Source organism: Lontra canadensis, unplaced genomic scaffold (genome assembly GCF_010015895.1).
Source record: "Lontra canadensis isolate GAN:19392208 unplaced genomic scaffold, GSC_riverotter_1.0 scaffold18, whole genome shotgun sequence".
In the NCBI taxonomy this organism is placed as follows: domain Eukaryota; kingdom Metazoa; phylum Chordata; class Mammalia; order Carnivora; family Mustelidae; genus Lontra; species Lontra canadensis.
The window spans coordinates 2,607,408-2,631,479 of NW_022631012.1; the positions used below are offsets into that span (position 1 = coordinate 2,607,408).

The 24,072-nt window shown below is 35.3% G+C and overlaps 1 protein-coding gene across 14 annotated transcripts in view; it reads left to right on the plus strand.

Moving 5' to 3' along the window:
- Positions 1 to 24,072, plus strand: part of IKZF2 (IKAROS family zinc finger 2) — a 152,703-nt gene that overhangs the window by 122,599 nt on the left and 6,032 nt on the right. For 12 of the 14 annotated variants that reach the window (XM_032859875.1, XM_032859878.1, XM_032859873.1 and 9 more), the window contains 2 exons: positions 10,429 to 10,566; positions 18,652 to 18,795. In XM_032859875.1, coding sequence (XP_032715766.1) covers positions 10,429 to 10,566; positions 18,652 to 18,795 — 282 coding nt within the window. The remainder of the gene's footprint in view (positions 1 to 10,428; positions 10,567 to 18,651; positions 18,796 to 24,072) is intronic. The other 2 variants (XM_032859883.1, XM_032859884.1) reach the window with 1 other exon arrangement.

The window sequence follows — 24,072 nt, forward strand, 5'->3', positions numbered from 1 at the left end:
AGTCTTGCTGATTTGAGGTGACAGATCAGAATTCATGGAGACCAAAGTTCTTGGAGTATAGCCGAGTATCAGGAGGAAAATGCACAGAAAAACTCTGGAGTTTTGCTGAAGCTCCTTTGACTCTTTGGCTAAATAGTGATCTACCTATTTTTATGAAGAAACTATGTACAGCTGGGAAAAGGAAGGAAACAGAAGGCCAAACAATTCCTGGAGCTAAGTGTGAAAAGACTTTGTAATCATCAGGTCATTGAGTAAAATCCTCAGAAAGTTTTATCGCCTTGGTACTGGGACTAAATTAGCCTTTAGATTAAAGCATGCCCTGGAACTGCCTTTAAGTGTAAAAGCAAAGATCAAAAAAGTCGAACTGATTCCAAGTAATGTAATGGCCTACCAGAATAAGTGAACCACCGTCTAAAGAAATGCAACAAAATCCAGAATCCACTAATGTAAAATTCACAAAATCCAGAATGACACTAAAAATTAACAGATAAGCATAGAAGGCAGAAAATATTACCCATAAGCAGTAGAAAACTCAATCAATAGAAATAGACCCAGAAATGCCCAACTGGTGAAATTAGCAGACAAGGTTGATAAAACAGTTGCTATAAATACACTCCATATGTTCAGGAATATAAAAGAAAATGTGAATATGATGAGAGTAGAAGTGATACTAGAGGAAAACGGACAGCATTAAGTGTTTATATTTTAAAAAAGAAGAAAGGTCTAAAACTAATTAACTAAGCTTCCTTAAGATAGTACAAAAGAATAGCAGATTAAATCTAGAGAATGTAAAGGAAGGAAATAATAATTTTAAAGGCAGAGATTAATTAAAGGGAAAACAAGAATATGATACAGAAAAATCAGTGAAATCAAAGGCTGATTCTGTGAAAAGATCAGTAAAATAGATAAACCTCTAGCCAAGATCAATCAGTACAAAAACATAATACTGAACTTACCAACATCAGAAACGAACATTGGATGTCACTAAAACTCCTATAGCCATTGGGAGTATAATACAGGTATATGATGAATAAGTTTATGTCAATAAATTCAAGTGGATGAAATAAACTCCTTGAAATACAGAAATTATCCACGCTCACTCAAAAAGAAATACTATGAGAGCCTTATATTTCTTCTAGAAATTGAAATTATAGTTAAAAACCTCCCCACAAAGAAAACTCCACATTACTTCACTTGTAAATTCTGTCAAACATTCAAGGAAGAAGTAATTTAAGGACACATTAGGGAACAAATGAAAAGGGAATAATGCTTCCATACAGATTGAGTTCAGCATTACCCTGATACCAAAACCAAAGGCACTGCAATAAAAGAAAAGTATATAGCCATATCCCTCATGAACACAGGAACAGAAATCCTTAACAAAATTTTAGCAAATAGGATCCAGAAATACATAAAAAAGGATAACATATCATGACCAACTGGGGTTTATCCCAGGAATCCAAAATTGGTTTGACATTAGAAGAATATCAGCGTAATTCCCCATATGAAGAGACCAAAAAGAAAGAAAGAGAAAGGGAGGATGAGAAAGAAAGAAAAAAAGAAAGAATGATTGATTGATTGATTGATTATAATCATCTTCATAGATACAGAAAAGGCATTTGACATAATTCAGTATTTATTCATGATTTTAAAAAAATTCTCAGAAATAGAACATAAAGAACTTCCTCAATAAAAGCCGTTTTTGGAAAATTTTGAGCTTACATTATACTATTAGTAAATGAAAGTTTACCCTTTAGAATAGGAACAAGGCAAAAAGGTCTGACCTCTCCAGTTCTATTCAGCATTGTACTAGGAGCCTTGTCAATGCAGTATGGCAACAGAAACAAATAAAAGACATAAGTATTGCATTGGAATAAGTAAGACTATATTTAGTTTTAGATAATATAACTACCTATATAGAAAAAGAAAGGAATCGACCCCCCAAAAATTAAAAGTGAGAGATTTGATTAAGATTGCAAGAAGCAACATCAATATAAAGAAATCAGACTTATTTCTATATGCTTAAAATGGACAATTGGAAACCAAAATTTAGAAAGCAACATGATTTATTATAGGATCCAAAATACATGAATTACATAGAGATAAATTTATGTAACTTTGTGCAAGGAAAGTTTTTAAAAATGCTGAGAGAAATTGAAGACCTAAGTGGTAAGATGTGTTATAATTGTTGTTTAAATGATTCAATACTGTTAAAATGTTAATTCTCTGGAAATTAAAGCTATCAGTTTAATACAGTCCCAATCAATATCCTAGCAGGATCTTTTGTAGAAATTAACAAACTGATTACAGAATTTGTTTGGAAATACAGAAGATCTTAAATAGCCAAAATAATTCTGACAAAGCATGTGGCATCTGGGTGGTTCAGTTGGTTAAGCATCCAACTCCTGATTTTGGATCAGGTCATGATCTCAGGCTTATGAGATTGAGTTCTATGTCAGGCTCCATGTTGGGTGTAGAGCCTGCATAAGATTCTCTCTCTCCCTCTCCCTCTTCTTGTCCTGCCCCTCTCCTTCTCTAAAATAGAGAGAAAAGAAAATTCAGAGTCATATGACTTAAACTACCTAATTTAAAGACTAACTCTGTTAGTAGTATCTATTCTTTTAGTTTATGGATAGACACAGAGATCAATGGAATAGAATAGAAAAACTAAAAATATACTCACAATATACAATCAGTTGATTTTCAACAAAGGTCCTAACACAATTTAAGGAGGAAAGATAATATTTTCTATAAATGGAGCTAGAACAATTGGATATCCATATTTTTAAAAAGACTTGCCTGCAAGTATTGGTAGAAGTCTTATTCCTAAGAGCCACAAACTAGAAACAAACTAAACTAATGAGTAGATTAAGAAACTGTGGTATATTGATATAATGAAAACTGCTCAGCCATAAAAATAATAAATTACCAATACATGTAACAGCATGAATGAATCTCAGAATCATCACACTGAATGAAAGAAGCCAGACACATAGGACTACATACTACATGATTGAGTTTATATGAAATCCTTAAAAAAAAAAAAAAAAAAAAGCAAAACAGTAGTGGCTACAAAGGGAGATTTGGTGCAAAGAACAAAGAAGAAATGTTTAGGGCAATAGACATGTTCTGTATTTTAATTGTGGCCATGGTTACACAACTAAATATACTTCTAAACTCCTTGAATTATTTAAAGTGGATGGATTTTATCTGAATTTTACCTCAATAATGCTGATTTTTTAAAAATAAAAATCTGCATATATCATGACTCAGAATTCAGGAGTAACAAATATTTGTGAGGAAGATGGTTGCTTAGAAGAACCAGTGTAAAGCTGTTACCATGTGATTAAGCCCGACTTTATCAAGTAAGGAAAGTGGGAACTCTAATGCAGCATTTTCTCTTCATGTAAGTTATATAGTTGGGGGGCGGGGAGATGACTTAATGGCTTTTAGCTGTGTTCCGACAACATATTCCGTTTGGCACTCAACTGTGATCCTGTGGAAATTGGGAAAGATAGAATCCCATCATTAGTGCCCTGGCAAACCATTTATCTTTTATTAGTGGAAATGATTAATTTCTCTGCTGTTTTCTCTAGTGTGAAATAACATCATATAGCCCTCTAAAAAGATAACAGTACAATTTGCAATTTAAGAGAAATGGGTCAGTAATCACTTTTCCCTTGAATTTTAGAATTCAGATGCACAGGTCAGTTTGAAGGAGAACTGATGCAAAGTTTAAACTAAACTGTATCATTATCCTCAAAATATATCATCATCATACAGGAGTAAACTTCCATATCAAAATATTTCTTTTTTGTGTTATTACTGGTAATAAAATGAAGCTTCATCCAAGGGCTTTTCAGATCTTAATCTCGAAATTTCTTATAAGGTTAATTTCAACTCCTTTCATAACACAATTAAGATCATTATAGTAAGGTGAAGAAAAAATATTCTTCACCTTCAAAATAAATTTTAAGCAGACATAGAGAACATGATGATTTATGATTTTCTATAAAACCACTATTTCCAACTTAGGTATGTAAGCAGCCACTTGGGAAGTATGTTAAACATGCAGACCTCCAGGTAGCACTCCCAGAAGTCAAGCATGGTACCCAAGAATCTCCATTTTAACAAACACTCCAGGGAATTCTAACATAGGTAGCCTGCAGTTCACATTTTGAGATCCATTGCAAACAGTTAAGCTACAATGTTTTTGAAGATAGGTAGGGAATTTTGTGTTAGAGTAGTTAAATAAATAACAGAATAGAAAAGAGGAGATATGCAATTTTACATTTCTACAAATTCTGTGTCTTACTAATGTGTGATTACTCTTTTGGTGGCTAAGCTTTCCTAATATATCATGTCACTTGTTTAAAATCACTTTGTAAAGCACTTTTTTTTTTAATGGGAAGGTGTAATACATCCTTCCAGAACTATACCATACCAACAACAAAAGTGATATTGTTTATTGCTGTTTAAACATGATGAAATTAAAAGCTACATCTGTCTCTACTCCTTCTTAAAACTCCACTAAAATCACAGTAGACATTTCCAGAAGCTTAAATTCGTCAGATCAAGGACAATGGAAAAGTATAGAATAGCAGCCAAGAGGAGGATGGAAAACAGAGGCAGGGACAGTAACAGACAGTAAGATGAGACTGAAACCTTTAGTGATTATAGAGGGGAATAAGGGATGAGGATCAAGCTAACTGGCACCAGAGAATCCTGAAAAGTAGAAGAAACAGGATTGTTGAAATCAGGGTTGGAGCTTTGGACCAAATATAAAGGTATTTCAAAATCTGCATACAAAACTGTTAGATCACAGAGCTACTCACACAGTACAGTCAGCCAACGAAATCCTCCTCCTGTCCTCACAGGAAAATAAATGTTTATTTCTTGGAGAAATTGAATTGGAAACATTCGGGCATAGGAACTCCAGGGAAAGGAGAGAGTAGAGGGGAAACAAAGGATTTCAAGCAAGGAGATTATGTAAAAAACCACAATTGAACATTTGGATTTGTGGCCCCATTCCTTGCCACAAGACATCCAATTTATACCACCCTTGGGATTAGAAATTGAAGGCATCTTCTCTAAGGGAATTGAAAGAGAAGACATGGGAGTCTAATAATAAAGAGATCACTCTGCAGTAGTTCACAAACTTCACTTATGTTTCCTGAACTTCCAGTTAACTTTTTAGTAACTCATTGTTCAATATGAATGAACAAAAGATATTCAGGCACCGGACATTTAAGAAAGCCCTTCAATACAGGGAACAATATAAAAAGAAAAAAGCTCAGAGAAAAGAGACGATATAAAGAGGGAAGAAAATTTAAAAAGAAAAAAGGCTCAGAGAGGTAAGTTTTGTGCCCAAGAAAAAACAGAAGAATTCTATAAAAAAAAAAAAGTAAAAAGCAGGAAAGCGCTCTTAGAAATTAAAATACATGATAACCAGGAAACACTTAGCAGAAAGATTCAAATTAAAAAATGAGGACATTTTTTTAAAGTCAAAAGAGTAAAAGGACAATCAGTACAAGGGGGGCAAAGATAAGAAATTTAAAGAATCAGTCCAGTAGTTCTAACATCAAACTAATAGAAATTCCAGAAAGAGGACAGAGGAATAGATTACGATTAGATGGGGTGGGGGAGAGAAGTGGAGACTGTGTATTTCATTAAATGCCCTTTTAGGACTACTTGATTTTTTTCAGGTGTGGGCATAAATAACTATAGTAAAAAGAGAAATAATTATTAAATAAGAAAAGGACTAGGAATACTAAGCAAGCTAAGTAATTCAACATTATCATAATTCTATTTAGGAAAAAAATTGTCCTCTAACTTCCGCAACAAAAATATTATAACATAGGGAAATGTTCAAACATAGTAAAATAAGTAGAGTATAAATACAGTGTATAAAGACACACAGTTTCATAACAAAATGTGTCTTTGCATGTACAGAAAAAATACAAGAAGATAAAAATGTTAAAGATAGTTATTTCTAAATTGTGAAATTATGAGTAATTTTTTGGTGAATTTTGGTATTTTCTATACAGACATATTGCTTTGAAAATTGGAAATGTAGTGAAATTTAAGGAAAACCAGTGAGAGGAAAATATTTAAAGAGTGAGGAAATGATGTCATTAATGAAGCGCCAACCTATTCTTTCTGTGAATAAATCACCATAACTTGTTGCAGGCTACAAAAATACGTAAGACATTGCTCCAACATCTCAAGATCACAGTCTAACATGGGAGATCAAAATGAATGTATAAACAGCCACAAATAGAATATTATGTTTCCTAGGTGTGGAGCTGATATGGTTATGATTCTTTCATGGGAAAGATCACTTTTAGATGGAAGATGAGTGAGTTTGGGAATGGAAGGATATATGGAATTTCAAGAAACCCAAATTGTATGAAGCCATTCCAGAAAGAACTAAGACACAAGTGTGAAAGCTCAAGGTGATTTTGGCTGAATTCTGGGGTAGAAGATGGGATGTATGCTTTGGAACCAGTTAGTATGGTATACTGGATGCCAGGTAGAGGGATTTAGACTTTGATAGAAGTTAAGAGTCAGTAAGGGTTTTTAAGGAGGGGACTAAATAATTACACAAGAGAACACCTGGTTTAAAATCTGTTAGGCCAGCATAGGCTAGTAATGAAGAATTGAACTTGTTTCTCCGTTGTGGGATTGAAAAGGAAGGATAAACTTGAGAAACACCGAAGGAGTTGAGTCTGTGTAATTCAGCAGTTGGATGTGGAAAGGGTTAAGGAGGCAACAAAAGGAGCTGGCTGTTGCAAATCCAGGTTATTTTAACAGTGATAACAGTGACAAAAGAATAGTCCTAATAAAGAAGTAGTTTTGTAGAGGAAGATAATTTTGGATATGTTGAATTTTAGATTTCAGAGGAATAAGCACAAGGCAATACCCAAAAGGCATTTGAAAGTATGAGTTTGAAGTGCAGTCACTCAGCAAATATGTATTGAGTATCTCCTGTGTTTAATAACCACCATAGCACAATCAGTTCAAAATTGAGTAAAACATGACCTTTGTCCTTAGGGCAGAGCTCATTTTTTTGGAACTACGAAGATGAATAGATATCATATGGATAATCACAATGAAATCCTAAGTAATGCATCATCAGACTATGGACAGAGTACTGTGAGAGCACAGAGGAGAAAACTCATCTTTGGGTTAACCAAGATCATCCTATAAAGGTGTAAATGACCAGTAGCAGCTTACAAACATGGGAAACTATTCCAGGCAGGATCTGGACATTTCACAAAAATGAGGGCTTAATCTAGAGGGAACAGAGAGAGACTATTATAGTGAGAAAAAAATCGGAAGTTATGTATCTATTTGCCAGGTAGGAAGAGGTTGAGAAGCCAGTGAGGGGGAACACAGAACCTGATCCCAGAAGCTAAAACAAGAGATTCAAGGCAAATGCAAATTTGAAAGTGGCCAAGAAATTAGGAAGATTTAGAATCCAAGTTCACTGGATTTAGTGATTCAGAAGCTATTGATGACTTTATAAAAATGTCTGTAGTATCAGAATTAAGGTGTTTCAGATGGTGAGAATATAATATTTATAAAAATAAATGCAAGATAATGTGTTATACATATTAACACATGGTTTATAAGTATTACGCAAATAAACTTATTATACGGAGAAAATGTAAATAATATTTTCATGAACTTTATTTTTAAGAAATATCAAAGAACTGACAAGAAGTGGTCTTGTGGGGATGGTAGAGCCATTGGATCTGACAAGGATTGTGGTTGATGTTTGAAAATCATTTTCAAAAGAGTAGTAAGAGCATGATTTAGACTTTGAAGGAGCTAAGTACATGAAAACAAATACAAGATGGCAGTTCCCAGAAATCCTGAAACACTGCCTCTCCTCCACCCTGCGCCCCCATCCCCCATTATCTGATTAACTTACTTTTCCTTCAGTTATCAGCAGAAGTGTTCCTACCTCAGGCAGACCTTCCTGTCCAACCTTCTCGAACTAAATTAGGTTCCCTGTTTTATGCTAACACACCATTCTTTTGCTCTATAGAATCTACCACAATTTGTAATATATTGCTTATATATTTGTTAAATGTCTATCTTTCTCACCAGTCATTTGCATGAGGATAGGCACCATGAGAATTTGTTCTCTACATTACATTCCAGCCTCATCACAGTGTTGTTGGTACATAATAGGTATCTAACAAATATGTATTAGTTGAGAGAGGCAGAAGGATAAAGTGGAGCATTTCCAGAGTAAATGTCCTAGAGATAAAACAGTTACAACATATGTTGTTGCCCAGTATGTGGATTGCTATAGTGGAACCCAGATCAAGATTTTGGAGAAATTGAAATAATACTTCTAGAACAGTTCACTCCAATTGGGTTGAAGAGGAAAGAGTGATGTTTTAAAACAGGTATCAAATGGGAGAAGCTGAAGTAAGGCAGAAAGGATAGATCTCAAAAAATGAGGTTAGTAAAAAATGAGTTTTGAAAACAGTAATATGTATACCCTTTGCTTCCTTGGTGGGTGAGTTAGAAGTTCACTGAGGGCTGTGAGCCAAGGGGAGTGGAAGGGAACTATGTTTAAATGAAGTTCAGAAGGTTTCAGGTTTATATAAATAAGGGGAAGAAAGTAAAGGATTATATGTTCATAGTAAAACAGGTATCCTAGGACACAATGCAATAGGACCGATAAAGAGAAGACAGAGACGATGAAACTAGTTGACATGGGCTATTGAGCACAGTGTATGTGCTTAGTAAGTAGACTTGTTTAGGGAAAATTCACTTATTTCTAGAAAAACAGTACTAAAAAAAACAAAATTAAGTAACAGTGATACCAAGCAAAAGCTTTTTGTAATATGTAACTCCATATCTTAAAATGGAACTACATGCAAATATATTTACACTATTTACATGAAATGTTTTTGACTAAAAGTAGGTTCTTGTCATTTTTAATGTTCTCACACAGTGATAAAGATTCTTCACAATATCAGAGACAAACTTGGTTCAATATATAAAAATTCTTCTGAAAAATAAATCTTTGTTTGCTTAGTATTTTTAGAAATGATTAATCCTGCTTTAGATAGTTTTTATTTAAAACTATTTGCAGAAATTATGATCATGAAATAACAGTTTATGTGCACCTCAAATACATTTTAAAAATTTGGTGGGTTTTTATTTTTTGTTTTTTGTTCTTAATCAGTATGGTGAAGTGTCTATGCAGCTCTGAAAGCCTTGTTACAGTATTTCAATTCCACTTGTGACCAGTGTCATAGTGTGGGTTTGTAAGGTGACTGAAGTGAGGGATACTATCTTTAACTATGAAAAAGAGTGGTCTTTGTCCTCTGGGCAAAACAAAGTGATTCCTGTGTCAGATGAGGGCCACTGACCTGATTCACACTATGTTTTACTACCAAGGGCTTCGGCACAGACCTGTTGTTTCTGTATTTATTCAAAACCAAGAATCAAAGTGCTCTCTGATATCCTTGTGAATTGGCATACAGTAAAACATGTCTCTTTCCATAAGTGTGTTTTTCTTCATCAATTCTTTGAAGGTGTTTTTTTTTTTTTTTTTTTTTTAACATAAGCATCGAAGTATTTTACCTGGTATACTGAGATATGGCTCTCTAGCTACTAGGAAATAATTCATTTCCTGAATGTGAAATGCATTAGAGGAAAAAAAAAAGATGGAGAAGAAAATGTTACTATCATCATATAGCTAAATAGGTTAGGACTTCAGTGGTTATTGTTAATAGTCCTGACTCAAAGCACCTAGTAGGCTAATTCTTGGTAATGTCAGCACAGTGCTGATGTGGGAGAGTACACTTATCTGCTGTCAGGTTTTGCATGTGTGAAGAGCTATTACCAAGAGGGAAAGAAAAGAGAAACTCTGCTTTTATCTGTACTTTTTCTCATCACTTAAATTCTTTTTGGGCCCTTGGTCCCCTACAGTGAATAATCTTTTCATTAAACAATGACATTCCATTTGTTGCCTTTTAGTTTTCTTCAGTAAAAATTCTGTCCTTATTTCCCTAAAAAATAAATTAAAAAAAAAAATTCTCACCATGTATCTAGGACACTCCTGATTTGTCTTTTGAATGAGTCAAAGCTGAGAGAATTGTGTAAGAGCAAATGTTAGTGTTACGAGTCAGATAATGTGAAGACTGATCATCAGCCCCTCATGATCTAGGATACAGTCAGAGCATGAATTTGATTCAGTATTTCCCCTATCACCAAAGGTACGATCTGCCTTATCTTCTTTTAGTCTTGGTAGAAATTTATTAGCTTTTCTTGCCTAAATCAGAGTGTGGAGGAGGAAGAGATTTGAGTCTGAAAAGCATATAAATGCTTCCTCCACACTATCAAAAGTCAGATGTTAATTTTGCTTTGGACGGCACCACTAATCTCGAGTTCTCTTCACAGTGGGTAAACCTCACAAGTGCAACTACTGTGGACGAAGCTACAAGCAGCGCAGTTCACTGGAGGAGCACAAGGAACGCTGCCACAACTATCTCCAGAATGTCGGCATGGAGGCCGCGGGGCAGGTCATGAGTCACCATGGTGGGTAGAAATGGCATTCACCATTTTCATTCCCCTCTCACTGCTTTTGTAGTTCCTTAGGGGCTAGACAGTCCTCTCTACCCTTGAGGATGAAGATCGAATTCTACTCTTTTTAAAACAATTTCAGATCACATTAACTTTTGCCTGGGATTATCTTTTTTTTTTTTTTTAAGATTATTTATTTATTTGACAGAGAGAGAGAGAGAGAGAGATCACAGGTAGGCAGAGAGGCAGGCAGAGAGAGAGGGGGAAAGCAGGCTCTCTGCGGAGCAGAGAGCCCGATGCGGGGCTTGATCCCAGGACCCTGAGATCATGACCTGAGCCGAGGACAGAGGCTTAACCCACTGAGCCACCCAGGTGCCCCAATGGGATTATCTTCTTAAGCATGTGAAATGAGTTGAGCTTTGCGACGCTTGGCAAACAAGCTGTCCTGAGTTTTTGTGAAAATCCCAAATTATTTCTGATAACCTGCATTTGAATTAACATAATAATGACAGCGGACTTTGAATACACCAAAGGAAGATAGTATTTGCTCATTGGAGGCACCAAATAGTTAGAAAGGGTTCTAGGAAAGTCTGTACAGTTCCTAAAAGAGTTGGTTGTGTATTTTCACTTCTCTTAGGTGAGTGATCAGTGATATAATTGATGTAATAGGAAATATCTCTAATCTGTTTTGTGATTTATCTTGGAAATTACTCATTTTGCTTTCTACTAAGTGTAGGAAACAATCTAGACTAAAATCGGGCACCACTTCCCTCCACAAAAATCAAAACCCAAGCAAAACATCCTCATTGCCAGAATATACAACAGCAGGTGGAAAGGTAGTTTCTAAGGTTTACCAATTAATAACTCTTTGTTACTGAAAAATTAATGTTGGTAAATCAGATTTACAAAGTAATGATTTCAGTTCTTTAGACTTGAAGCATCTGTCCTGTCCTCTTAATTATATTTGTATACTGATTAATTTTATCATTCATATAAGTACATACAAAAATCTTAATTTACTGTTGCATTTATATCTCTTATTTTAAAAAGATTTAGCCAGTATCAAATAATATAATTGGAGAACGCTATAGTCATTTTCAAAATATAAATGTCTATTTAGCAACTTACAGACAGCCCAAGGATTATTTGTGGGTTTTGTTTTATGTAGTACATGCTGTGAAACTGTTTATTGGGCAGCAAGTAATTATTTGTTTTTGAGTTGGGAATTTAAAATATTTATTTTGTTACCCTGAATAATTGAAGCATTTCTTCTTAAGGATAGTTTATATAATCTAAAGAACTATTTTAATTCTACTTTTTGTTGTGAATGAGTCCTTTGTTTTTATATTATTAACTAACATTTTTGAAAGCCTGTCTGTGTTTTATGTCTTAGTAAATTTGACATTGCAAGTTGCATTACCTCAGCTAATGAGGTTAGCATTGGACCCAGAGCAGGGAATTTAAAATGGTGGGTCTAGGAGTCCAACAAACCTGGCCTGGCTGTGTGGCATCTGTGTCACAGACTTGGTGTAAGAGCTAAATGTGATTAGATATGCAATAAATACCCAATAAATGGTTCTTTTCACTCTTACATTTCAAGGCACTAAATATGAAGAAATGTTAAATGTTCCATGCCCTATAAAGTTGTTACTTACCAGCAGCATTAACTTAGGCATTTGAGGTTTCATTTGCCGTTTCTGTTTAAATTGTCATTTTTAGAAGTGGCTTGAGGCAGGGTAACTGATAGAAGCTTGAGGGCATGCCAAAATTTTCTAAAGACACCTTGTGGTCCTACTACTATTTTTTCCATATAATGTTCTCTCCTTGTCGTTTTGACATTTGCTTGGATTATTAATTCTATTAATTCCTTTGCCATTGAGTTTTTTATGAAACTCAGTGAAAAGTGTGTTGCACGCACATCTGAATAAGAAATAGAGTCTCTTCTGAAAGACTGTATGTTATTATAGGGAGGTAAAATGTACATAAATAGTCAACATTTAACTATGTGTTGGCAAATTAACCAGTTATAGAATAAGTGCTGACGAAAAATTAAGCAGGTCCATTTGGGGCAGGGGGACTTGTAACCAGCCGTAGCATCAACACTCGTCTCCCAGATTGCTTAGCTCGTAATAATTAAAAGTCCTTTATAGGTTGCTCTAAAACTGGAACAAAATGGGGAAAGTGGGAAAGACAGTCAGGTACTGGGTAGAGCAGGGGACAAAGCCAAAGATAAGTGTATGGGAAGGGAGGGAGGAGAAGATAGGTTTTGGTATCATTTATAGACCCAAATATTTGTTATTCAGTATTGGATATAGTTTTAACCACATAAGTTTATATTAATATCATTTCATGCTGTACTTCTTTGGGCATGTGGTAATAATAATTTGAGATTATCCTTAATCTTTTTCTTCTGTTAACATTCTTAATGCAGGATTGGATGTATGGGGTAGGAATTGATAAATGCCATAAAAGGAAAAAAATATGGGCAAAATGCTCCTAGAGTTTATCATTAACCTTGTCTCAGATACATAGCTTGGCATGTGTCTCATTTTAAAGACAGTTACAGTGAAATTTGTATTTATCCCCTTCCCTCTCTTACTATCATGCTATATCTTGTCTATTTTTTTATCTTTTCTTTTAGTGGTAGAGGTGGGGGTTGCCATCATTGTTGTTGCCATTAGCTCCTTGAAATTATTATTCTTTATCGTTTCATTTATATCTGACATAGTTATGTCTCCTAGCCTCTCTTTCCTAAAACATGTTCTTCCCCATGTTGACTCTTCTAGGGAAGGGGATGTCTGAGTTCAAAGAGATGTTCTTTCACTGCGTTCAGGAAACATTTATTGAAGGCTTGCTGTGTGTCCATTTCTACAAAACATTCTGGGGGTATAAAGATAAATGGACATAATTTCTTTCTTACATTTATAGTATGGTAGGAAATATGTACTTTAAAGGAAGATGAATAAAATAAAGACGTGTGCACACTTCTAGAGGAGCACAAATGCAGAGCTGACCTAACTCTGTCTGGAGAAATCAAGGAAAGCTTCTTACATGCAGTGCTTGATTCACACATGAGGTTGAGAAAAAAATCATACAAATTAGATTCACAGAGAATTTTTGTTCCAGGCAGAGCAGTTGCCACAGGTTAACACTTGGAGGTATAAAAGAACATTAGCAGGTTCCTGAGCATCGAACATAGTTGGAGTTAAAGAAGTGGTAGGAAATGACAGGGACATAATTGGTTGTAATGCAAAAATGGACTCTTTTATGTTAATCCAATGTCTGAATTCCACTGAGGTAATCCGATTTGTGTCTTATAAGGAAAAATGTCACCAATGTAGAATATAGGAGAGGTGCCTGACTGACATATGGGGAGAGAGACTGGAGGTGAGAATGCTAAGGAAAAGATGAGAAGGCAGTAGCAGGAGAGGAGAACAGGGTGAAATGCTTAAAACATATTTTAGGAGGTAGATTTAGAAGTTTTGAGTTTAAGAGAAAAGGAGAAAATTCATGTCTTGTAGATTTGGAAATAAAGATAATAATATTGAATTTTATGACAGATTATCTTATTTGAAAATTATCTTTATGCTCATTTTTGAAGTCTGTTTAGCTTGAAGAAAAAGCTTAAACGCCAAAGTATATAATTAGTTTTTTCCCCCCTTGCCAGAAGAGAAAAATGAAAACATGAACCAAAAGATAGCTAGCTTTAAAGCAAGAACATATATTCTTAAGTTTATGCTTTTAATTATTTGAGAAAGGAAAGCTCTTTATTGCAGTTTAGGGAACATTTTTAAGAACCTGGAAACTTCTTCAACTTGTTTTCATTGGGTAACATTATTTCCTTCATGAAGTCATTCAGTAAAAATATATTGAATGTTATATTTGTTTCACATCATAAAAAGTACTAGAGACACAAATAAAATACAGCCCCTACCATAAGGTACTTACCAACCACTGGAAGAAATAAACCAGTAAACCAACAGAACACTGTCTGACAAGCTTTATAGGGGCATATAGGATAGATGTCCAAATCAGACTCTGGGTGTCCAAGAGGAATTCCTGGGGAAAGTTATGTTTGAGTGGAGATTTGACAGGCAAGAAGGCGGCTAAATAAATGGGAGAGTCCTTTATGCAGCGAGAACAGCATGTGTGAAGAAAAAGAAGCCTAAAGAGCATGGTAAGTTAAGGACCTACAAGTAACCGGTAGAATTAGAGCACAGGTTGTAAGGGCAAAAGAAATTAGAAGGTGATAAGATCAGAGAAATAGTCCGAGAACAGAATATCAAAGGCCAGTTGTGCCAAGCAAAGAATTTTGTACTTTACCCTAAAAAGTAATTGTGGATTAACATTTAATTGCTAGAAATACAGGACATCAATCAGAAGAGTCAAGACAAAAGCAAGTAGATCATTGCAACATTCTCCTGATTGGTCAATAGTCTAGAATATACAGTTAAAAATTGAGAACTGAAGGTGTAGAACCTAAAATCCATAGTACCTCCATGTGTGTCCATGAAGAGGAGGTGGTAGAGAGAAGGGGAAGGAGACTGGGTGAAAGGAAGAAACCTAGCATTTGCTGCAGATGTTTAGCATGGATGACCCGGTAGATAATGGTGCCATTCAAGAAGGTGGTGATTAGGAAAATAGGAGAATGTTTAGGATGGGAAACAGAGATTTCAGATTTTGAACACATTATCTTCTCGGGACCTGTGAAAGACTGAACTGCCAAATGAAACGGAGAGGAAGCTGAATATATAGATCTCAAGTTTTCAAGAGAGGTCTGGGTAGGAAATACATATTTGGGAGCCATCATTATATAGGTGGTAGCCTGAAGTAATACGTTTTCCAGAGTCATGTGGGTAACTACAGAATGAGACATCTGGAATACCAACAACATACCAACATACCGGGAAGAAAAAAAAGACAAAAAAAAAAAAAGGAAAGAAAAGAAGAAAGAGCCATGAAGATGAGTAAGAGCAGAGAATGAGAGAATGGGAAGCGATTTCAGAAGCCAAAGCAAGCAAGTATTTGCACATTGGATGTTGTCAAGAAAATAAGAGAACTGAATTTGTTTTATGTATAAATTGGCAGCATGGAGAAAATGTGTGACAGTGTAGAAGACTTCCATCACTTTTGCCTGCCCTACATACCTTCCTTCTTCTTTTGATAATAAAGTTTCCATTTTCCTTTAGAGGACTGTCTCCCATTGCATGAAGCCATGTCAGAACTGTCAGCCTAGGTTCTCTGCCCTCTCTTGTCCAGAGGGTGGACATGTGACCTACAATCCAGGTCCCTCAGCTTCTCTCTTCTTGGATTTTGAATTTTCAGGGGACTGTTTGGTACAAATAGCTATGTTGGGAACACTCTTAGATGCTTCTGTCTTTAAGATTTTTCAATGTGACAAGATAATGAAATAGTACAAATATGAAATTATTTGCATCTTGGTTATAACATCAAAAGTAAGGTCGAGGAGGATATCTGGTTATCAAGTTTGCTCTAACAAGTAAGATTAGTTTATTAGTGTTTTCTTACCCTAGATAAATCTCTTTATGTGACTGTGCCTTATTAAGTTAACTTAAGAACTTGTTTTGGGTTTCAAGCCCAAACACTGTACCCAGATCCTTGAAAGAAAGAAAAAATTCAGATTAGTTACATAATTGAGAAAATGTACCAGATCTTTTCCCAACGGCAGACCTTAAAAATATATCGAACTTGTTTATGAAAAGTCAACACTCAAATTATGCCTACAAAAGAATAGTGTAGCATGACTAAGGGCCCAGACTCTAGAGCCCAGCCACCTAAGTTAAACTCCTATAGTCCTTACTAACAAGATGTAAACCCCAAGGAATCTCTGAAGTTTTGTTTCCCCATCAGTAAAATGGAGATGGTACTTATCTCGAGGGCGTTATTGAAAAGATTAAATAAATTATTAAATCCAGTCTTAGAACAGTACTTAGCACATAGTATGTATCAGTTATTATTATTGTTGCTGATATGGTAAAAACAGGATCAATATTTGATATGTGAAAGGCTGATATAAAATAGAAGTAAGACTAGAGCTCTGACAAAGTCATTGTTTTCAGTTCACATGAGCTTCATTGAACTTGGGACAAATCATTTGAATTGAGGTGGATGTGGTGTGGGACAGTTCGCACACCCAGGTTTCGTTTTGAGTGTTAAATGTGTGCAAATATGAAAATTCAAGGTTAGACTTAGAGCAAAACTGCCAAGTTTTAGACTACTCATTTCAAAACTAATTAATATATTCAATTTGGGGGCAAACCCCGTTAACCAGTTTTGCTGTTTTTCTAGCAAAATTTACAACAACAAACCTTTTTTTCTTTCCTTCTTTCATTTTGGATCCTAGTTTGTGACATATTTTCATCTTCAGTCTGTGTATGGCCTGTTTTTTAGCTTTATAGTTATGTTTAATAATGTAGTAAGTGCCTATAAATTCACCACCCGAAAGAAAAGTTAAGATTCTGATAATCTGTATCTAATTAATGGTTCCTAACCATATCCATTCTCCACTGCCATTCCATCCTCCTGACCACCCTTGTTTGAATTTCTTGGTCAGCCTTTCTTTACTTTTAAGTTCTTGTTTTTATTTTAGTTGTTGCTGAAAGAGGACATAATGTTTTATGTACTATCTTGGAATATATATTTTTCCACTTGATGATATCATGGATTATGTCAGTACAGAAAATGACCTGAGTGTTTCCTTACTTCTAATTTAAATCTAGTAATTGCAGCATCCCTTGTCAATCGTAGCCATATCTTACAGACATTGAAGAGTAAATTTTTCTTTCCTATCCACTGGACTATACTAGGTTAACCCAAAACTTAGATTGAGTATCAATTTCTTTAAACATGTCCAAATTAGGAAAACATTTTTCTGTTGCCATTTTTCATTTCTTCAAAATCAGCAACCTGTGTTGGTTATTAAGTAGGTCACCTGAATTGTGCACTGGATTTTCTTAACTTTCATCTCCTGCTTTCTCATTTTATTTTAGTGTCCATCCTTATAAATGAGAATGTATTGTTTTTCACATAGTAGAACTATCCTTTACAAATGAAAGGTATAGAATAAATCATCTTGCAGTATATGCGGAGCAAGTAAAAGTAGTCTAAGATGTGAAACCTTTAGGCTCCTAAACAGTACTGGCACAGGCACAATTTAGAGAAAGCAACCATAATGAAGAATAAGTTATGGTCTTTCCTGTGAACATTGGCTTCTGTCATTGATCTCATCTGTATCTGTACCCTTAAACATAAGTTCTGTGTCTGTACTATAAATGTCCATCTCTAATGTCAGTATCTCTGAGCTCATCTGTTAGCCCACAGCAACTTAGACAAACGGGATGAAGAGGGACCAGCTCTGGAGAGTTTACGCCAAGTGAATTAGAGCAGTTGTTTACTGAGCAAATATGCCAGTTTGGAAATGGAATTTTCTTATCCTGCCGAAGAGCTCTGTTTAAAATAAATTACAGCCATAAAGCGGCCACTTGTGTAGACATGCTCAGAATTGGAACTCCTTCATGGAGGCTTCTTTGTGCAGGTATTTTTCTGCTGCCGATGGGGCTAAAAGCTCACTCAGCTCATCAATAGGAAATCTGCTACAGGAGAATACATGGGAGGGGAAAAAAAACTGGTTAAATATTGTGCTGTTACTCTGTGTGTCTGTTTAAGCTTTCCTGCAAAATAAAGTTGACTTACTTAAATTGTTTTAGAAAAATAAACTCCAGAAGCCTTGAAAATCGTGCAGTCTTAAAGTGGTATTGATTTTAATCAATGTTGAAAACACCTTCAGAGGAGTAAGATGAGAAACAAGATGAACGTATTTGCCACCAATAGTGGCCAACAGTTTATGTCATTGATCTGAGAGTGACTCAGATAAAAACAAATCCTGTGTGTGTGTGTGTGTGTGTGTGTGTGTGTGTGTGTAAAATTAGAGCGTGTACTTTAACACTAAAGATCGTTCTTTCTACTTTTATTCAAGCACACTAGCTTATGTTAACACATATTGAGTGGCATATCCAGCTTTGTAGCTCTTAAAATGTTGAAGAAATTATCAGATTGCATCTTTTGTATGGTTTTACATAGTACCTCCTATGGAAGATTGTAAGGAACAAGAGCCTATCATGGACAACAATATTTCTCTGGTGCCTTTTGAGAGACCTGCTGTCATAGAGAAGCTCACAGGGAATATGGGAAAACGTAAAAGCTCCACTCCACAAAAGTTTGTGGGTAAGCATTACAAATGATTTTACTTCTTAAAAGGTGTTTTTAATGGGCAGAAGTAGGTTCTCATGTATTAGAAACATAGATGGTGTATTTTAGCTCAAGAGATAAATAGCCATTTCTTTTGCCCATTATTCATTTCTACTTTATACTGTTCTGTGGGTACTACACTTACACACACACACACACCCCCTTAGATATATGGACCTAGGAAATAAAAGACTGATAGAAGTTGATATCTCAAAATGAAATTATATAGAAAGTATAGTAGTATATAAAATAAAATGTTCATTCATTTACAAAATAAAAATACTTAAGGAAAATGATGTTGCCTAGAAGGCAGTTTTGTCATCTCTTTTCCAGTTTGCATTAGTGCCAGGTCTTTAAACTCTTTTCTTTACATGATATTAGTGCTTTCTCTGTTTGATCTGGAATTAAGAGAAATCTTTTCCCCCCAAAACTCTGCATTAGAAAAACAATGCTGCAGCCTACATTCAAGAGCTTTCGTATTTGGATCTTTGTTTTCATCCAGCCTATGGTTTTGAAACAAAAAGATTAAATATGATATACTTAGACTTTTCTTTTTCACTTCCAAGTCCTTATTTTTAATAACGCTCAGAGTTGGCATCATTCTGTATGCTCTAAGTCATAAAGTGTCTCTAAGGATGCAAAAAGCATCCAAGCTTTTTAAGAATGTCTAAAAATAGTGATTCTATATAAAGAATTGCCATTGATTATATATGTAATATATCTATTCTTACAGACTTTATATAGGGTAAAAATTAGAAGAGAAAGATTTTCAAATAGATTCTCACGTTCTAGTGTCAAAGAGTACTGCGGAACATCCTGCTGTGGGTTGAGTGGTGAATGGGAGACAGTATTCTCTCGTTATTTCAGGGAGGGAAGGCTAATAAAATTCTTTTACTCCAATAATCACTTAGAGATTTCCTTCCAATCTAAAACTAAAGAACTGACAAATCACCAAAATATCATTTTAAGACAAGCCGGAGAGATTTACTGACAGAGCTCATTGAAAAAAAAAAAAAAAAAAAAAAAAAAAAGGCTAGAGACCAGCCCTAAGGAATCACAGTTGGTCCTAGGTCAATTTAAAGCTCCGGCAGGAATACTCAAACGCCTGCCTTGGGCCCCAAGTTACTTTTCTTTCTGTCTTTCTCCCTTCCTTTTTATAAATAACTATTTTTTTAATTGCCATTTCATCAGTTTTATAAACTGATCAATTTGATGGATGTCCATTAAAATGCCTATATGCCTATATCCCAACTAGAAACTAGTATCATTGGAAAAATATGCCTTTACATCTTCTGAATCTATTTAGTTCTGCTCTTTGAAATATTTCTGTTTCCTATGACTTAGAGATACTAGTCCCAATTTGATTTGATCACATTCCTTAGAAAAGAGGGACAGATTCTTTTTAAATTACATTTTGATTTTTTAAAAACATTTCTAAAAAAAGAAGTAATAAAATAACATTAGATTTTTTATTAGGAATTTAGTGGTATTTTTTATTTGGATTATCCTTTCTAAAAAATACAAAAACAATCACACGCTGTCTCTGTGATTTTTTAAATAAATTCCTTTTTACCATGTTCCTCAGTTAAATACTACTCTTTGACCTTACCAAACCTTCCAGACCAACAATCCCTGTACTTTCTGCATATCTTTTTGCATCCTCCTTTCTTTGTCATATCCAGCTTAGATTCCATGGTTAATCACTTTTACCACTCTCTTGACAATATTCTTGACTCTCTTATTTTGTTGCCTTTCTATCACCTTCTCTTGGTGAAACTCCACTCTCCAGTGAGAAGAGGAACATCTTTCCCATATCTATAAGCTGCTAGTACTTGTGGAGAAAATCCCACAGCCTTACAAATTGGTGTCACTATAAATCAATGAATAAGCCACTGTAAATCAATGAATAAGTATCAGTTGTTCCATCCATATGTGTAGCAGCCCTCCTTCAATCCATCCTACAACAGTCCTCGCTCCTACTCAACCCTGGGGCCATTTCAGCATTTCTTCCTTCTCCACAAACATTGTATCTTACTCCTTGATGGTATTATATCTCAGCTTACAGGGAATAAATCAGTCAAAATAGTTTCAGTATAATATCACTGGTCTTATAAAGATTATGTGCATTTATATGAATACTTTTTGTCTTCTTTGTTTCAATAAAAGAAGTATCCCTCTTTCTAATTAAGGTTCATTCCTCTTCTTGTGTTCTGGAATTCTATCCCAGCCCCCCAAATATCTTACATTATTATTCCTTTTTCTCACTTGTATTTTCAACCTCTTCCCTCTCTTGGCATTTTCCTTTTTTGTATTTAATACAATAAATTCTCATCATTTAAAAAAAAAAATCTTCCCTAAAACCCAAGTCTTCTTCTAGCTACTACCTACTTTTTCCTTCTCTTCAAAAATGGGAGTTGTTGAAAGAGTTCTCTTTCTATGCTTGCTTCCCATAATTTCTTTCTTTCTACTCATTCCCCAGTATATGCAACCTGGCTTTCTTCGTCATTAAGGTCACCAGTAGCCTCTATAGTGCCAAGTGCAGTGGACCCTTTTTAGACTATCTTACACAACTCCTAGAGAGCATTTGCCACTCTTGAATAATTAATTCCTTTTGAAACACTTTTTTCCTTGGTATCTGTGACATTGATCTCCTTGCATTTCTTCAGCTTCTTTGCTTCTTCTCAGTCTTCATTATGAATTTGCCCTTAACAGCTATGCAAAGGGAGCAAATGGTCTAATGGAGGCCTCCATTCTTGTGCCTCAATATTTTAATATTTTAAATCAAGCTGAAAAACTACTGTGTCCTATCCTTCCTAGCTTGGAAGATTGAGTTCAAATAAATATAGAATCCTTCAATTCCTTAGAGTTCCACACCAGACCTTGACAGCCTGAGCAGAACCATCGCCTAACCTGCAGTCAGGCCTCTCTCTTAGACCTACTTCTGGTTATGTCCAGTACCGAAAGGAGGGCCTCATGCACCTGTATGTAGACTTCTCAGCCTGTGCATTCTAGTTCTTCTCACATTGGACCCCACACACAGCACATGAAGAGTAGTGTGTTGGCCACTACTCAGACCTAAGTGTACGAATACCAGCAGCACAAATTGGTGCTCTGGAGGAGAGACCCTATGGCAAGGACTGTGCTTACCCTTCGTGCAAGCTCAGTGCCATCTGAGCAAGGAATTCTGGGGCCATGGCTATGTAGGGTATATGGTCTAGGCAGTCCTCTCCAGATAGGCACATTCCCTTGGCTGTATACATTCCTCATTCCATGAGGAGCAAAAAAACTCTGTAAATATGGGGCCCAGTGCAAGAATCCAACTTGCCTTGGTCTGGGGAGGCATTAGAAGTCTTGGTGTTCTTCCAGGTTCTATTTTTGACCTTCTCTTCTTCACACTTTACCTATGCTTGGGTTGTATCTTCTCTTCTTATGGCTTCAGAAGTCACTTTCTATCAGCTGATGACTTAACTATCCACATCTCAAGCAGAGGTCTGTCTCCGAAATTTGAGACTATATTTTAGTAGTTACTGAACCATGACTGTTACTCAGTCTTTCACAGTGTGAACTCATCATCTTTTCTATCTCCTTGCCATCCACTAAGTTTCCTAGGCCAGAAATAACTTCTTTCTCTTTTGCATATTCTAGGTCTAGATAATCACCAAGCCCTAGAAACTATATTTTCTAAATGTCTCTCCATTCCATCCAATTTTCTCCATTTCCACTGCCAGTGTACTAATTCAGGCCACCATGATCTTTACGGCAATAACTTCCTAAACCATCTCAACAAATAAATGCCTAATCAAGTCACTTCCCCGTTTAACCCTTTTAATCCTTATTGCCCTTGGGTAAAATTCAAATTCCTTAGCTGTTGAATAAGCCCCTTTATTATCTTTTCCATCTTCCTCATCTATTTCCACTCTCAGCTATATGGTGAGATATAAGTAATCCCTTGACAAGTCATGCCCTCTTGCTTCTGAGCCTTCCTACCAGCAGCTCCACCCCTACATTCCTTTAGTTGGCTAGTATTTGTCGTCACATTCTTATCTCTAATGCCATTTTCTTCAAGAAGTCTTCTTTTACTCCCCTAGTTGTGTATTCCTTTTATTTGACCTCATAACATATATCACACTGTATTAATAATGAGCCCTAAATTGCTGTTACTCCCTCTAAATTGAGCTTAAAGAATTTAGGTTAGATTTGTCTGGCTCACCTTTTAAACTCTTAACATTGTGATATCTTAAATTGAATGCCATGAGATAAGGTCTCATCATTTTTTTGCTTCCGTTTTCATTACTCTGATCATTTCCCTTATCTTACTTTGGGGACCATTCTTCAAACCTGAAATTAATACTAGCTATCTGAAAGTGTTTTTCCAGAATACTCTTCTGTGGACATTTTTTTAATGAACATTACAAATTAGGCCTCCATCTATAACATACTAAACATTTATAAGAAGTCCACATATATTTTTAGGGAGTCTTTATCTGTGAGCTTTACCTATCAACACAACAAGCAGTTAGTAGGAGACCACATTTAGTGACAGAATTTTAAAAAGATAAAATATGCTGTCCAAAGCTGGCAGTATTTAAAAGAGAAAAATTAAAATTACTTCTGCTTTATGCACAGAACTCTTCATGGTTAATCTTGAAGTAAAGTATAAATTAGTCAAAGTAAATATTAAAGGGAAAACTACAAAAATCCTTCAGTCAAGATAAAGTATTGAAAATTAACAATGGGTGTACATACCAGCACCATTGCCCATATATCTGAATAAGGAAGGGGTGGTATAAAAATGATGAATTCTCCATTTCAAGAAGCAAAACAACAAAACATAGTATTTTCCAAGTTTATAAATAATCTCTTTTTGGAAATAACTCCTATATGTATACAGTCCTAAATTTCATTTAATTTATCAAACAATACAACTTTTTTTGAGAAAGAGAGAGCAAGTGCAAACCAAGCAGATGGGTGGGAGTAGAGGGACAGGGAAAGAGAGGGAATCTTAAGTAGGCTCCATGCCCAGCACAGAGCCCCACCTAGGGCTCCATCTCATCACCCTGAGATCATGACTTGAGCCAAAAAGTCAGACACTTAACCAGCTGAGCACCCAGGCACCCCTAAACAACACATCTTTTAACAGTATTTTAATGGTGATGGTTTTTTTAATTCTCCAGGGTGACGTATACGGACTCTATGATTTTTTTTTTTCCTAACATAGCCATCAAATCAACCAAATTAACCCTATATAACAGT